The following is a 17,150-nucleotide window of genomic DNA, read 5'->3' as shown; positions in this document are numbered from 1 at the left end:
AATACTGTATGGGCCAAATATACACCTGGTGTAAATGGTGCTCATTTACATCAGCATATAATTTGGCCCATAATTTCTAATTTGGTGGTCCAACACTCTTTTTATTTTGGGCGGGGAGAGTGGGTGAGGAAATGCACTTGGCTAGAATTGGGCCTTTGGATATGTGTACAGCTGCCATTAATGACAACGAACCCACTCCATGGATGTTTTTATGGCACATTGCCTCATGGGAGCTGTAGTTCAGGCCCCCATTTTCTCGTATGGACTGGGTTCCCTGAAGGATTATATTTCTCATGCTGCAACACACACTCCTCTAACCAAGCTGTGTGGTGCATCATGGGAGTTATGACTACAGGTGTATCATGGGAGATACAGCCAGCCAGGGAATCTGGTTCAGAGCGGGAGCCTGGCACATCAGGCTACGAGATGAAGTGTTTCAGGTCAGTTCAACAAATAAAAACTCAGCCTTTTGATTCACGAATGTCAAAATGTTTCATTTCAATCAAAAATTTGAAAATTCAGTATTTCAACTCTTATTCCCCATTTGAGACAAAAACAAACAGTGAAATTTTGGAATTTCCCAGGGGATGGACATTCTTGAATTTTGCTCAGATCTATTGGTGCTATGTAAATAATAACTACGTAACTCTATATCTAATTCATGTTCTTATTCTTGTTTGATTCTTTTTTTGCAGACCCTCCCAAAAATCCTGGATAAAGTGGCACCTGCATTTGTGATGAGCAGCTGTAGCTTCCTGGTGGAGAAGTCACGTGAATCAACAGCACGGGTAGTAGTGTGGCGGGAGATTGGTGTGTTGAGGAGCTACACAATGGAGAACACCTACTGTGGCTGCAGCCATGGGCTCTACAAGGTGAGTACCTATGTCTGGGAGCCCATTCCTATCCTCTCTTCTCTTATGGAGCTCACTTAGATTTGCAGTGCAGGGATGAGCAGTTGTGTAATGGTGGGGTGCTGTTTTCTTGCTCAGGAGCCTTTGATTTCCTGAGCCCTTCAGTGGAATGAACTCTGAAACATTTCGCTATAATTTCTTGCCCTGAGAGTAGAATTGCCTCCAAGTTTGTACTATAATATTACCATCAGACCTCAGTCTGCTGCCTACAGTGATATGCTATTGTATCTCCTATTTTGTAGCCTCTTTCAACAGTAAAGGAAACAAGGCCTGATTCTTCTCACTTACCCTAGTGTAAATCAGGACTTATTCCATGAAGGCTATGGAGTTATAGTGGTGTAAAACTGCTGTAAGTGGGCCTGGTTCTCCTCTCACACAATAAATGTTTCTTTGGTGTTCTGAACAAAGAGGGGTCTCCTTGTAATTTAACTAAACCGAATTTACTCTGTCCTACAGAAGCTATATTGGGGCAATCAGGAATTCCGGAGAGATGGATGCTGCCTCTCCTTATTAAACTTTGAACCTGATCTGAAGCTCCGTTTACAGCAGTTGTAAGCCTGCATAACTCCACCGGTGGCATGAGACTGGTGTAATGGAGTTCTGAATCCGGCGCTGTGGCACCAGTGATTAGCATGATGTGATTAGAACGATTTGACATCTGTGCTATGTATTGTAATCTTATTGTTGGCAAGGGATTCCCACCAAACCAGTGGGAAATAAAGCCATCATATAAATCATGAGACATTCTCAACTATATTTCAAATGACACCCACAGCTATGGAGGGGAATGTGTATTCCACTGCTTGCTCTGTTGCTTACACCCTGCAGGTGTAGCCTAAGTAAAAGACCCTGTGACAGTGGGCTCTGTCAAGCCCTGTCCTTTTTAAGGGAAGCTGATGGGCTGATTGTTTTAGTTTACTCTGAGCCTCCCTAGCTCAGGGAACACCAACTGTTTCCCCTGCTGCTGTCTGTAATGACTCTTTGTACTTGCTGAAGAAACTCTCTGCATCCAAACAAAACATACAACCTTAGAGTTTGTTCCTAGAGTACAGACATCAGCATCCACTATCAAATAGCTGTAAGATGAAAGAGCATTCTGGGTAATGTTATGCAAATGAGAACACCAGGCACACACGGAGCCATTATTATTTAGCACTAGACGCACTGTAATGAACTCATCCTGATCATGTCAGGCCCATGGGAATACCCAGCGCTTGGCCTTATAAAGATATTTCCTCTGGGCTACCTCTAAGAAAACTGCAGCTTTCTGCAGGTCTGGGAGGAAGTGGTGGGTTTGGGTCAGTCAGGGGTGCTAGTCTCTCTGAATCTGTATTGCTCTAATATCGCGACGTGGGGCTCAAAGGAGTGCTATACCAGAGGGAGTAGTGTTACTGATTCAATAGGGACACTTTTCTTTCTAAGTCAATACTGACTGTCATCCCAAACAGCATGAAGGGGGTACTCATGTTTGAGTGTTGGCTATGTGTTTTGAATGAGACACACACGCTCTGACCACTTGTGTCTGTGAAAAATCTTGTGGCATTTTTAACAAGAGTAAGGTTATTAACCCCAGTAATTATACTCTGCTGGTCTGAGCTCTCCGTTCAGTGTCAACTGGTGGATTCTTCCTCTCCCAAAACAAATAGGGAGTGTTGCTAGGGCAGAATGGCTGCCATGTTTCAACCCATTTCTGTCGGAGGGGGTCAGTGTCCCTATATGCAGAAGTGTTAATAAAGCAATTAGGGGTCCTAAAGGTCCTTCAGGATAATTACTAATTAATTATTTGTAGTAATACATTGCAAATTACTCTCTGAGCAAAGGATCTCAAGGATTTTGCAAACCTTATACACTAACAACTTTGCCCTCCAGTGAAGTGTAGCCAGGAGGAACTCAGCAGCTGCTTTAACAGTACGTAAGAATATAGAAGTCCAGGGCAGGAAGTGAAGAAATAATTGCAGAGAGAATTTAAGGAAAGATAATATAATTACCCAGATTGGCCAGAGCAGCACAACTACCACATCCTTCTCCTAGGAAAAGTGCTAATGGATTTTTAATAAGCACCAGAGAGCAGAATTTTCATCCTACATTTTATCCAAAAAGACAGTGGATAGTTAGATACCAGGATGCCAAAACTCCTGTTGATTTCAGTGGGGCCAGGATTTCACCCAGATACCTCTAGCAATGCAGAGTGCCCTAGCACCATACTGGAGTATCAGACAGGATCATTATCCACTGAATCACTATGCATACCAGCTGTATGTGGTCCTTGACCCAACACTGCTTAGCTTGTGTGGGGTCTGATATGATCACAACTTGAGGTGGTAGGACAGTAATGTGAAAAGCCCTGTATAAATGTTGTATTCAGTGATTAGCTTCAGTGCATTTCTGTTGTTTTCTCAATGTCTCTTCTCTATTTTGGAGGTCTTAAGGGATACACAGAAATACCCAGTGTTGCAGGACCTGGACTGTCTTTAACCATCCTTTGAAGTATATGAAATGCATCTCTATTTTTCCCTCTGTTTTTTTTTTCCCTTGTCCTCACCCGCATCACTGAGCAGAACGGTAGGCAGCCAGCATGGGAATCAGAGTAATTTTACATGTGGGCGCCTGTTGCAAGAGAGGGAATCAAATCCACGTTTTTGTGACCCATAAGGAAGTCTATAAGCTATAAAGCAGGATAGAAATTTCCGTTCTGAACATATTGCAAATGATTTCTGTGTGTTGGAAAGCTCAGTCCCAGTTGGATCATGAGGTTATTATTCTAAGGTCATCTTTCCATTTTTTGTTTATCATTACCATTTATCCCAAAGACAGAGGACACTTAAATATGCCCACAGGGGCATTTCTTCCTTCCATCACGCGAATATAAATATTTTTGCAGTTTCTCAGGTTAAGGCAGCTTTAAAGTAGTTCCAATCATTTCTCCTCCAGGACACTAAGTGCCTGATTTGTTAGAATTGAAATGATGTATCATTTCTTACACTGAGATTTATTTTGGAGCTGCATAAATGATCATAAGCTATTACCTTCAAATAATTGATATCAATAGGAGATTTCCCCTTCTATTTAGGAATCTGTAATTAGGGTACTACTTGTTTTTGTTCTTTTGGATTTGGGTTCCTAGGAGAATATTCTCAACATGGTAAACCAAAGATTTCATTGCATAGTCCCATGTAGTACCCAAGTCCCACCCACCAAAGACTCTCATTAGAATCTGACAGTCCCAAAGCTCCTGGGTGTAGACTGAATAAATCATTTTTATAGGGCCACATTTTTCAAGAAGCCGCAATTTAGATACTAGTTATGGGGCTGCAATTTTGGACCCTCCAGCTCCCTTGTGTGAAAATGACACAATTTAGAGAGATACCTGATTTGCGGGTGTAATTTGTCAATTAGATATCTTCATCCTGTGACCTCTGCTCCCAATTAACAGTATCTGCAGTTTTGCACCCACATTTGATTATAATTAGAATCTGTTTTTTAAACCATATGACAGCAACCCCCTACAATTATATCCATAAACTCACCTGGACAAACAGGCCCTTCAATTTTTTTTTATGTTTTTAATTATATAGTCTCTTAATGCACCTTACAAACAGCAACTAAGTCTTCCAGCACCCCATTGTACCAAGAGGGAAACTGAGGCTCAGATGACTAAAGACACTTGCCTGTGGCCATATCAGTAAGTCCTGGCTGCCAGTCTCCCCATCTAACCAATAACCCATGCTTCCTTCCCCGTTGCAAACAATAAGGCAGCAAATTCTGCTCTCCTTGTTCATGCAACTAGTCCCTTTGCCCACTCTGACCACTAACTTAATCTGTGTAGTTACACAGAGTGCTACTAGGGAGTTGTTAAAGGATTGGGCAAGAACAAAAAAGCCCTCTAGATGCCATTAAAAAAAGCTGCCCTAAGCTGCATGTCAATGGTAAGTGTGTCCTATGACATCAAAGTGGAGGAGGGACTGAATTAAAATAAAACCCAGTACTTCCTGGTAGTGAGTCCAGCCTGAAAGTTTTCAGGGAATGTTGCCTGGCTTGCATTAAAACTTACAACCCCCATTTTAGAAATGGTTAATTGTGTTAAAATTAAGAAAGGTGTTTGGCATGTGTGATATTCTAATAAGAATCAAGAGTGACCCCAACCTCATTTAAAAGTCATTTGACTTCAAAAGGCTGGGAATATTAAAGATGGTTTATCTCTGTTGAATCGCCCTGTCTCTGTAATCCATGGAAATGCAATAAGCCAATCGCCCTTAAGGAAGAGAAACATAAAACCAAAGAAACTATTGATCTTATCTGAGATTTTATTCAACCTAAGGAAGAAGAAGAAAAATCCAAACCCCAACTCTTTCTCATTTCATCTAGGTTGCCTGATGGAGTCTTATAGGAGCAGTGTCTCTATCAGAAAGTGTTGCTAAAAAAGGAGTAATGGATTTCAGCGGGGAATTCTCCCTCCCACTCCTACCTGTTTAGAAACCCTATGGTTGAAAGAGAAAAACAATCAGAAAATTGAAGAAGCTCATAACTTCATTGCCTCTGCGAAGGCTGAGTGTTTGGTGGACTAAACCAAACAGTCTCCCAGCCCACCACATGGGTTTTTATTGCAACAACCTCTCAAATATTAAGTTTGTCGGGACCATCTTTTGTTTGTGTGAAAATGAATTCTGTGTGGCACCTTTTTAAGAAGTTTTACCCATTCTGACCATGAGTCCTGATCTAAGAAGAGTCAGGTAATTTAGTCTCCAGCGAGCTATCTTTTGATACTTCCACAAGTTTCTCATAGCTTCCATTTCCTGCCCCTGTATATAATACAACTTTGCCATGACCATACAGTAACAGGCTATTCAATACCATTCCATATAGTATCATATCACAATTTATTATGCCATCCTATTCTGTTCCATGCCAAACCATACTGGAGACTATTTAGTACTGTATTGTACCATACTGTGTTAGTTAGTTCCATACCATGCTGTACATAAGACTGGAAGGGACTTCCTGGGTCACTGTCCAGTCCTCTGCTATTGCAGGCAATGCTCTTCTATAATCCTGTTCATAAATGTATTAAGCTCCATGTTAAAATTAATAAGGTGGTTGTTTGCCCCACTTCTATTGGAAAGCAGTCATAGAACCGTACTTTTTTAATGTTTGGAAATTTTCTTCTAATATCCAGCCTAAATTTACTCATGGTCAGTTTATACTCATTCATTCTTGAGCCAGCATTGTTCTTTAGCTTAAATAGCTCTTCTCCATCCCTAATTTTCAGCCCTGTGGTGTATTTATAGAGAGCAACCATATCCCCCCAAACCCTTCATTTTGCTAGGCTAAACAAGCCAAGCTCTTAAGGTAAGTCTATCCTGCACGCTTCTTTCAGCAGCATGTAGAATATACTGCACGCCCCCCTCCGCATGGGTAGAAAGAGTGGTGTAGATTGTGAGGCACTGTTCAGGCAAGTAAAAAAACTCCTGAACCCTGTGTGTATGTACCCTACAGGGCTCTCTACATGCCCGAGCGGGGCCTCCCCTTCTGCACTGCTATTTTTATCAGCATAGTGACACTGCCTCCTGGCCCTGCTGGAGTCTTTCCCTGAGGTGGGGAAAGCTCTGGTAACTCCCCATCGCTGGCTGGCAGTTCTCAGCTGCAATGGGGAAAGGCTCTGGCAGTTCCCTGTGTTGGGGAAAGGCTCCAGCAGTTGACCGTTGCTGAGCCTTTCTCCTCTGCCTCCCCCCGCCAGAGCCTTTCATTGACATGTGTAGCTACACACCATAGTGAGGACATAGCGTCTACATGTCACCACCAGACATATCCTCATATCTTACATGTCCCCACAAGAGGTGTGCAACATAGATGTAGCCTTAGGGCTAGTCTAAGCTAGAAACGCTACAGTGGTGCAGCTGCAGCATGTCTGGTGAAGACGCTCTGCCAGTGGGAGAGAGTTCTCCCGTCGGCATAATAAAACCACCTCTGCGAGAGACGATAGCTGTGTAGGTGGGAGAAGCTCTCCTGCCGACATAGCGCTGTCCACACAGGCGCTTAGGTTGATGTAAATTATTCACACCCCTGAACAACATAAATTATACTGACATAAGTGGTAGTGTTTACAGACCCTTTGGTCTCCTCTCATCAGATATGTTCTCCGTTCCTCTGATCATGCTAGTAGCCCTTCTCTGCATCGGTCCTGCATTATTTTATTCAGTATCCTATTGTACCATACCATACTATTCAGTTTGTATACTGCCCTGTATTTTTCAGCTCCATCCCATGCTAACCTTGGCTTACCATTCTGTACTGCACCATGCTTTCAGTACCATGCCATGCGGGTACAGAATTTTGCTCGGCATGTGTACATGATGGAGGAAATAAATCAGTAAGGAAATAGATTTTAGCCTTATGCTACTAAGGGCTGCTTATAAACAACAGGGAGTAACACAAATGAGTTGTAAAATGATTACAGATACCTTGACATTGCCCTTTGAAGTGGATTGTGCTGGTGATATAGATCGTTCTTTGAAGAGAGCCTTTGGGAGTGGAGAGGGAAACAGTTTTTGTTGCCCAATCTAATGCTTCTAACTTGGAGAAATTGAACAGTCCTGATTTTCTCATCAGACTTGAGTGGAAGAGGGAATAACCACCACTTCCCAGATGACTTTGGGTACAGGGATAGCAGTATCAGGCAGAGTGCTAACAGACAAGCGCTCGAGACTTCTTTGACAAGCCTTCAAAAGCTCTCTGTCAAAACTAAGATCTGTGAAAGACCCAACATTTCCATCTCACAGTATTTCACTGTAATAATGTTAGTCGCTCTCTGGGTGAAGTCACGAAGCCAAGTATGGTGGGTGAGCTGCGAGGAAGGTTTTAGGGTAGAAAGGGGTTTAAAAGACTCAGATCCTGATTCTCCACTTCTCTGCACTGGGTGAAGTCATTTACACTGGTGCAAAGTGGGTGTAAAAGGCTAGAGAATCAGAATAGTAGTGGTTTTCCCTCGCTTTGCACCGTTATAAATAACTAACCAGGGTGCTGACCAATATAGAATCAGGCTACAATAATTTGTAAAAAAGTAAAAGCAACTGGAAAGCTCAGCATACCTTGATTAAACCCTGGGAGTCTTCAGAAGTTACAAATGGCAACCATCACTGCTCACAGTGATGCCAGGAGCCACGCACGGCATGTACCATTGGCAGGGCTGAATTAAGACACAGGCAACCGTGGCATGTACCTAGGGCCCAGTTCATGGTGAGGGGGGCAACCTGAGTTCTCGCTGGTTTGCTTCAGGAGCCGGCCTTGTGGCTGTGGCGAGGAGGAGCAGCACTGGCCACCCCCTGCACACTCAGGTTTGGCCCTTCAGCCCTGCTTTCATGATGGGGGAGGGGCCCGTGAGGGCAAACTTCAGTGACCACCATTCACACAGGTTTGGCCCCATGACCCCTTCCCCATCACGATGGAGGGACTGCCAGGCCAAATGTTAATAGGCAGTGGGGCAGCCAGTGCTGCTGCTCCTTGCCACTTCTGTGCAGCTGGTGCTGGCACCTGGGCTTCCTGATCAGAGGCCTGGCCAGCCTTTTCTGTGACTTGTGTCAACTGAAATGTTTTAAGAAAGTATCATGCTGATGAAGTACCACAGGAATATGGCAGAGTTATGGGAAGAGCATCACGATGAGTAGTTCTGCCCCTTCATTAGAGAGGGACTTTTTTCATGATGATTCTCTTTGTTTCTGCTTTTTTACAACCAGAGCTAGCCAAATGATTCATAATGAATAATTTGTTCAGTGAATGTTGCCATTTTTTTTCCTTTGTGGGTCATCTGTGGGCAGCTCACAAAGTGTACCCATTATTTCAAATTACTCACTGAATAATTTCTGTGAGCAATTCTTGGTCTGATTGTTTAATTTGATATTCAACATTTGAGTTGCTTTGATAGGACTCATAGGTCACATAGTCTTGTTTTTTTTCCCCTGAGAGGATGGACATAACTGTAGGCTTCTGGGTGCAGAAACCGGATTTATTCATTTGAAATCCTTTTTTCCGCCACCCAGTATCTTGCAATATTTGCCAAAAACTGTTGTTTCAGCAATCTTCATGCAACTAAATACCTTTGCTCAGTATCTGTGGGAATGGGTGCAAAGAGAATGGGCTCGAAATCTTTAAAAATTCAAATGTACATTTTGTGGAAAATGTTCTCACAGCTCTGTCTGTGACTACCTCAGTTCATCTCATAGTTCATTTTCGTCTCTGAAAGCTGGTATTTATCTGAAAGCTGTCAAGTGATTAAAAAATTTAATCTTGATTAGTGGCATGATTAATTGCACTGTTAAACAGTAATAGAATATAATTTATTTAAATTTTTTTGATGTTTTCTACATTTTCAAATATATTGATTTGAATTACAACACAGAATACAAAGTGTACAGTGCTCACTTTATATTTTTGATCACAAATATTTGTGCTGTACAAAACAAAAAATAGTATTTTTCAATTCACCTCATACAAATATTGTAGTGCAATCTCTTTACCATGAAAGCTGAAGTTAGAAATGTAGAAATATGTATTAAAAAACCCTGCATTCAAAAATAAAACAATGTAAAACTTTAGCGCCTACAAGTCCACTCAGTCCTAGTTCTTGTTCAGCCAGTCACTCGGACAGACAAGTTTGTTTACATTTCCAGGAGATAATGCTGCCCGCTTCTTGTTTACAATGCCACCTGAAAGTGAGAACAGGTGTTTGCATGGCACTGTTGTAGCCGTCGTTGCAAGATATTTGTTTGCCAGATGCACTAAAGATTCATATGTCCCTTCATGCTTCAACTACCATTCCAGAGAACAGTGTCCATGCTGATGATGGGTTCTGCTCAATAACAAGCCAAAATAGTGCAGACTCACGCATGTTTACTTTCATCATCTGAGTCAGATGTTACCAGCAGAAGGTTGATTTTCTTTCTTTGGTGGTTCAGGTTCTGTAGTTCCGCATTGGAGTGTTCTCTTTTAAGACTTCTGAAAGCATGCTTCACACCTCATCCCTCTCAGATTTTGGAAGGCACTTCAGATTCTTAAACTTTGGGTGGAGTGCTCTAGCTATCCTTAGAAATCTCACATTGGTTTATGTTCTTCTTTATGTTTTGTCAAATCTGCAGTGGAAGTGTTCTAAAATGAACATGTGCTGGGTCATCACCCAAGACTGCTATAATATGAAATACATGGCAGAATGCAGGTAAAACAGAGCAGGAGACATATTATTCTCCCCCAAGGAGTTCAGTCAAATTTTAATTAACACATTATTTTTTTAACAAACATCATCAGCATGGAAGCATGTCTTCTGGAACGGGAGACGAAGCATGAAGGGGCATATCTGGCACGTAAATACCTTGCAATGCTGGCTACAAAAGTGCCATGCAAATGCGCGTTCTCACTTTCAGCTGACATTGTAAATAAGAAGCCGGCAGCATTATGTCATGCAAATGTAAACAACTTGTTTGTCTTAGTGATTGGCTGAATAAGAAGTAGGACTGAGTGGACTTGTAAGCTCTAAAGTTTTACATTGTTTTGTGTTTGAGTGCAGTTATGTAACAAGAAATTTACATTTGTAAATTGCACTTTCACGATAAAGAGACTACATTATGGTACTTGTATGAAGTGAATTGAAAAATACTATAATTTAAATATAATTTTTACAGTGCAAATATTTGTAATAAAAATAGTAACATAAAGTGATTACTCTACACTTTGTATTCTGTGTTGTAATTTAAATCAATAAGTCCATTTAAAAATGTAGAAAAAATCCAAAAATAGTTAATAAATTTCAATTGGTATACAGTTTAACAGTGTGATTAAAACTGTAATTAATCACAATTAATTTTGATGAGTAAATCCTATGAGTTAAATGCGATTAGTCGACAGCCCTATTATTACGCATGGGGGACTCAGAGGCATCTTTGAAACTTAAACTACCAAAAAGTCAACTAAAAAATTCCACCGTCTACAGCAGTGGTTCCTAAACTAGGGGTGCCGCTTGTTCAGGGAAAGCCCCTGGCGGGCCTGACCGGTTTGTTTACCTGCTGCGTCCTCAGGTTTGGCCAATCGTGGCTTCCACTGGCCGTGGTTCGCCGCTCCAGGCTAATGGGGGCTGCGGGAAGGGTGGCCAGCACGTCCGTTAGCCCGCGCCGCTTCCTGCAGGTCACATCGGCCGAGAATGGTGAACCGTGGCTACTGGGAGCTGCGAGCGGCTGAACCTGCAGATGTGGCAGATAAACAAACTGACCCGGCCCACCAGGGGCTTTCCCTTAACAAGCGGCGCCCCTAGTTTGGGGACCACTGCTCTATAGGGAAAAGCCTTAGTAAACAGCTAGACCTTGAAAGTCTGCAAACTATGGGGCTCTTTCTTACCAATAGGAGAAGCAAATTCAGGAGCTGTGGGATTCCACAGAGATTGTCTTGACCCCCAACAACCCCAGGAGATGTGGGGATAGCCAGTGAGAGTATCCTGGATGGTCTCAACACCCATGTTGGTGAACAAGGAGAGATGTCATTATGAGTCATGACCCAAACCACATAGGGCTTAAATGGTTTCTTCATAGTCAACAATTCAGTAATATTTACTAGACGTATTTCTAAGATGCTCACCACTGTTATGTCTGAGCACCATTAATTTAAAAGTCTGTATATCTCAAGACAAAGAAATAAGACTCTCCATTATCTTCCCCTCTTCCCTTCCTCCTCCCCCGCTACCAACCCCTCTGCATAACAACCTCTTATTTAGGAGAGATCCGAATTGGGTGGTCTGTTTCTTCCAGGTTTCCCTGGATCTATTTTAGGAGAAGGCTCACAGAAAAAAGATGTCTTGCATTATGTTGCACCCTCCGTGCATATTACTGATCTCTGGTATTAGTGTATTCCACCATCCCAGGCCTTGTGCTGAGAACACTCTGCCCCATCCCGCATGATTTTGAACCTGCACCATCAACCTCAGATGCCCCCTCCAAGCCTAACAGTTCTGTGAATGAACCAGAGAACAGCAGTGCTCTCTTATTGTGAGTTTGACACTGTGAGAACAAATGGTCATTTTCTCAGGGATGCCAAATATTTCTGATTTTTTCCAGGAAGTTAGTACAGGGGGTAGTTGCCTGTCAACTGCCAAGCAGTGGCCCATCTGTTGAAGTGTCCCAGGGATGCCTCCTTGAAATGCATTTTGGAGAAAGTCCTCCCTTGGCACCTGCTGTGGTGGAATTCAGCTGTCACTCAATCCATCTGCCTTCTGTTCCCACGTTGAAAGCTTCAAGCACTGGGGGAATGTACCATTGTGTTTGAACTCAGTAGAATGATACTTAAAAGAGAAGGATGGCCTCCTGGTCTTCCTTTCCCTCCCTCCTCCCCCACACGCTTAGAAAACAAATAGAACCAAAAATTAGAACGGTCAGAAAACACGGGGCAAAACTATTTGAATCTCTCTCAGTGGCAGTGTCCCAAAAACATGACATGCTTAATAGTTCTAGACATTTATGTAAACAAAAGGAAACTGTTGATTCAAATTCAATCAAGACTGAGAATATTTATTTTAAACTACATTTGAGTAGTTGAAAACCTGTCCTGTTTTGTTTTATTTTGTTTGTTTCCTCTGAGACATTGAGTGAAATTCATTCCTGATTTCATTTGTTGACTTCAATGGAGTTACAGCCAGGATGAATATGGACCTATAGCTTTAGGAAGATGCTCCAGAAACATTCCTGTGCTCCAAGATCTGTGCATGAGGAAGGTCAGGGCAAGGTCTTCAAGCAATCGGTGCACAGGGACTAGATATGACTCTGGATAGAGCTTGTATGGAAGGGAACGGGAACCCCAATGCTAGGCCCCTGACTGATGACCAAATATCTAGGAGAGACACTAGGTTTTATCCCTAGTCATGTACTACCAGAAATGGTTCCAGTAATCCATATTCAGTCAAATAGCATGGGAAAACTGTGTGAAGGGGAGGTCCCTGTCAAACTGAGGGATAGATGGCTCTGGTTAGAGCCAAGTACCATGCGGGCAGGCCCCGGGCATGCTTCCCATACACCGCGCTACTACTCTGCTTAAATATAACCTGCAACATACTCTTGTCCTGGGTTGCCCACAAAGATTGACTAGTGTACTTCACTCCCAATGTCTGTCTGGTGTTCCAGTTCCACACTCCCCTCTGCCAGTGCAGCTAAGTCCTGAGCTGCTGCATCCCTGTATGGAGTGATCAGGCTTTCCTCAGCAGAGATGTGCAGTCATCATCAAATGATGGCCAAAATGTGTGGTTTCTGATACTGACAAATAGCATAATGATTAGGCTGAAATCACTTCATTCAATTCAATAGGCTTTGAAGGAACAAAATGGACACCGTGTAGAATCAAGCACATGGGTTTATTACGCACAGCACTGGCGGAGTGTCACCTTGCTTATTAGGTTCAGAGACTCTGCCAAACAATTGATTACAGCGGATTATATGGATTTTTCATGGGCAGAGGAAAAGTGATGAGGTAGGTAGTCCTAACCCCCTGGATAGGTCTAGTAGCAAGACAAGATAAGCACAGTAGCCAATAGTTAAAGATTATATAATGTCTCCATGGTTTCAGGTTAACATACAATTAGTACTTTAAACATACAATTAGTACTTTAAACAATGTATAAACTGTGTTAGTATAAAATATATATGTTGAATTCTGATTTGGGGTCCATAGGAATGAAGTAGCCCCTCTGATTGTCCAACAGGTACATACCTGGGGGTTAAAACGGAAAAACAGAGAAAAGTATATGGCAATAGAAATTGTCCTTCAAATGGCTCATTTGTACTTCTAAAGGGAGACACTGGTATCTGGGGAGGGGAGGAGGATGCCATATCTCATACTCACATGCTTGAACCTCTTTCATAAACTCACGGTTGGTGTGGGGGGGAGCATGGCTACCTCCTCTGCCTGAGGATCAGACACAAACATAATGGTCTTCTTTCATTCCTTTGGTCTGTTTGCAGCTTCAGATAAGAGCGCCAATTATTGTTCCCCATCTGGCATTTTGCTGACCAAGCTTATCTTAGTAAAAGCAAGGTTGTCTTTTGTTTGTCCTGCTTCTTTTAGCTAATATTGTTCACTGTTTTTACAGGGCCTCTTGGCCTCTTGACCAAACTCTGGATTTTTGGGCCTGTAAAAAGAGCTGACACAGCCTATACCAGGTTTTTACATAATGCAGCACATGGATTTTGGCCCTTCAGGCTTCAAGTGGTGCTGATCCTATGATGGAACTCTTTTCTCTGAGTCAGTACTAAAATTGACTTCCTGCTAAGGTCAGGGGTTAGAGTTAGTGAGGTGCTGAGGTGAGGGTGGGATATAAAACTGCTGACCATTTGGGGTTCTAAATACCACATGGCCCTTGTTATAACAGTGGAGTACATAACTATGTAGTCCTGGCCAAATTCCAGTTTGGATAATTATAGTTTACCTGAAAAATTCCTTTTGCACTTTCAGTTGGATATGGGAGTCTTCCTCATAACCTACCCGATACTCTTTTGTAGTGTTGCTGCAGTTGGTTTAAGAACTCATGTGTGATTGTATTTTACTGGTAAAGGAAGTGAATTCCTATTTACCCTGGACCTGCCTCACAGTAGTATTGTGGGGCTTCATAAATGAATGCTTGCCAAGTGCTCTCTTCCCATAAACTGAACATGTGAACCCAGGTCCCCAAGGAAGCAGCAAAGGTCACCGCAGGATTTGGAACAAACACAAACGAGAGGGAACAGATACAATATCAGATGCTTCTTTGTTGAGCATTGTGCAGCAGTAGCCATAGCATTTGTTGGCTGTCTCTGAAATGTTGTCTTTTCACTGGAATGACAGCACCTGAACAGATGCAGGAGGCATGCAGGACTGCACTGTGTGTGGGTTTTGCAGATGGCCTGTGGCTGCCATTCCAACCCACAAGCTGCAATAACAGCTGAGGAGAGGCTGCATTCAACCCCACAGCCTGTCTCTGGGTTTTCATGGGGCTGAATTCCACTGGGCTCCTGCTAGTCCAACTACTCAGTCTGTGTGCTAGGACAGAGTGAATTTCATCCAAAGAGGGCAATCGGCAAGTAAGAGAACAGAGGTTTCTGCTCACATTGTGACATATTACTGGGAAAAGAAGGTAAAGGGTCAAGGATGTCAGTCAGTAGTACTTGAGGCCTAGACATTACTGGGTTTGCAGAATCCTCCCTCTCTGTTCCAAACTAAATGTTTTTAAAGGGTGTTTCCTATAAAAACTGACTTAGAGTGTAAGATCCTTTGGACAGAGGCTGTGTCTTCCCCTTTGTGCAGTGCAATGTGTGCAAGGTCGGCATTCAGCATCAATGAAGATGCTCTGTCATGAGGCTTGACAATGAATGTTTATACTCCAGTAATACCTAAGATGGGGGAAGTGAATTACCCTCTCCTTGATTACTGTACTATCCTGGGGTAATACAAAGTAAAATCAGGTTACCAAATGGATCCAAGTTCAGAGTATGCATCTGCAATGGCAGAGCACAGTCTAAAGTCAGGGACAGTATAAAGCAATCCTAGAAACTAACCTAGATGTAAGCCCAAGGAAGCGTGTGTTTGGGGGGGGAAGAGGTTCTCATGTCATTCCATGCCACACACCCTAGTCCTCCAGTTTTCTGCTCCTTTAGAATAAAGATGCACGCCATAAATGGGGGTGGAGTGGGGAGGACAGTGTCTGAAAGTGGCAGTGAGGTAGACTAGTACAGAATCAGACAAAAGCCTGGAAGACAGCAGCCTGCTGGATCTTAGCCAGGGCTCACAGTGGGACCTCAAGTCAGCCACTTAACCCTTCCGTGCCTCTGCTACTTAGTCAGTCAAGCTGGGAAATAGGATACAAATCAGGGCTTGGCTGAGAAGTTGATGCTGTACCTCAGCCCGGCTTTCCTGGGTAGACATATGTTCTGAAAAGGGAAAACAATGGACCTGAACCACAAAGAGATACAAACTCAGCTGGCTCTGCTTTTTGGAGCCAACTTCAAAGCTCTCTCAACAAATTGGACAATTGGGCCAAAAGAAAACTGATGAGTTTCAACAAGGACAAGTGCAGAGTCCTGCATTTAGGAAGGAAGAATCCTATGCACTGCTACAGGCTGGGGACCGACTGGCTAAGCCGCAGTTCTATAGAAAAGGACCTGGGGATTACAGTGGACGAGAAGCTAGATATGAGTCAGCAGTGCGCCCTTGTTGTTAAGAAGGCCAGCAACATATTGGGCTGTATTAGTAGGAGCATTGCTGGCAGATTGAGGGAAGTGATTATTCCCCTCTGTTCAGCACTGATGAGGCCACACCTGGAGTATTGCATCCAGTTTTGGTCCCCCCACTACAGAAGGGATGTGGACAAATTAGAGAGACTCCAGCGGAGGGCAACGGAAATGATTAGGGGGCTGGGGCACATGACTTACGAGGAGAGGCTGAGGGAACTGATGTTATTTAGTCTGCAGAAGAGAAGAGTGGGGGGTGGGATTTGATACCAGCCTTCAACTACCTGAAGGGGGGTTCCAAAGAGGATGGAGCTAGGCTGTTCTCAGTGGTGGCAGATGGCAGAACAAGAAGCAATGGTCTCAAGTTGCAGCGGGGGAGGTCTAGGTTGGATATTAGGAAACACTATTTCACTAGGAGGGTGGTAAAGCATTGGAATGGGTTACCTAGGGAGGTGGTGGAATCTCCATCCTTAGAGGTTTTTAAGGCTCATCTTGACAAAGCCCTGTCTGGGATGATTTAGTTGGTGTTGGTCCTGCTTTGAGCAGGGGATTGGACTACATGACCTCCTGAGGTCTTTTCCAACCCGAATATTCTATGATTCTCATTAAGTATAACCTCAGGACCTCTGCTCTCCTTGCTTGCTAAACAAAAGGCCTGACTCAACAGAGACCCCTTCAGTGGGAGCAGCACATCTTAATCAGTTCCTTCATCTCCTCTGCTGATGTGTTCCTGGGTCTCAACCGGCCCCAAACTAGAGAATGAATCCCCCACCGTATGATTAAATTACAGCACAATAAACAACAACTACAGGGATGGGATCATGATAGATCTGAATCCGTGGAGCTGAGAAGCCTGGCTGGATTCAGAATAATGAAGCAGCACTCTCCCCCATGCTGATTGGAACAGCTTTCTCAGCACTGCCATCAGCCCCTCCTCTTTTGGAATCAACCTCTGGGCTCTCATTCCAGCAAATCCCTTCAACCTTCTTCTCCCCTTTGTCCAGTTAATGCGGTT

General features: G+C 43.2%; 1 protein-coding gene across 1 annotated transcript in view; it reads left to right on the top strand.

Annotated features, from left to right (window-relative positions):
• AGBL1 (AGBL carboxypeptidase 1) overlaps window positions 1–17,150 on the top strand; it is a 377,284-nt gene that overhangs the window by 220,682 nt on the left and 139,452 nt on the right. The window contains exon 23 of the mRNA XM_084641264.1: window positions 696–872. Within this exon, the coding sequence (XP_084497390.1) occupies window positions 696–872 (177 nt within the window). The remainder of the gene's footprint in view (window positions 1–695; window positions 873–17,150) is intronic.

This window comes from Lepidochelys olivacea, assembly GCF_965140295.1.
Source record: "Lepidochelys olivacea isolate rLepOli2 genome assembly, chromosome: 10".
Taxonomy (NCBI): Eukaryota; Metazoa; Chordata; order Testudines; family Cheloniidae; genus Lepidochelys; species Lepidochelys olivacea.
The sequence above is the reverse complement of the archived record's forward strand: the minus strand, read 5'-3'. Positions and strand labels throughout refer to the sequence as shown.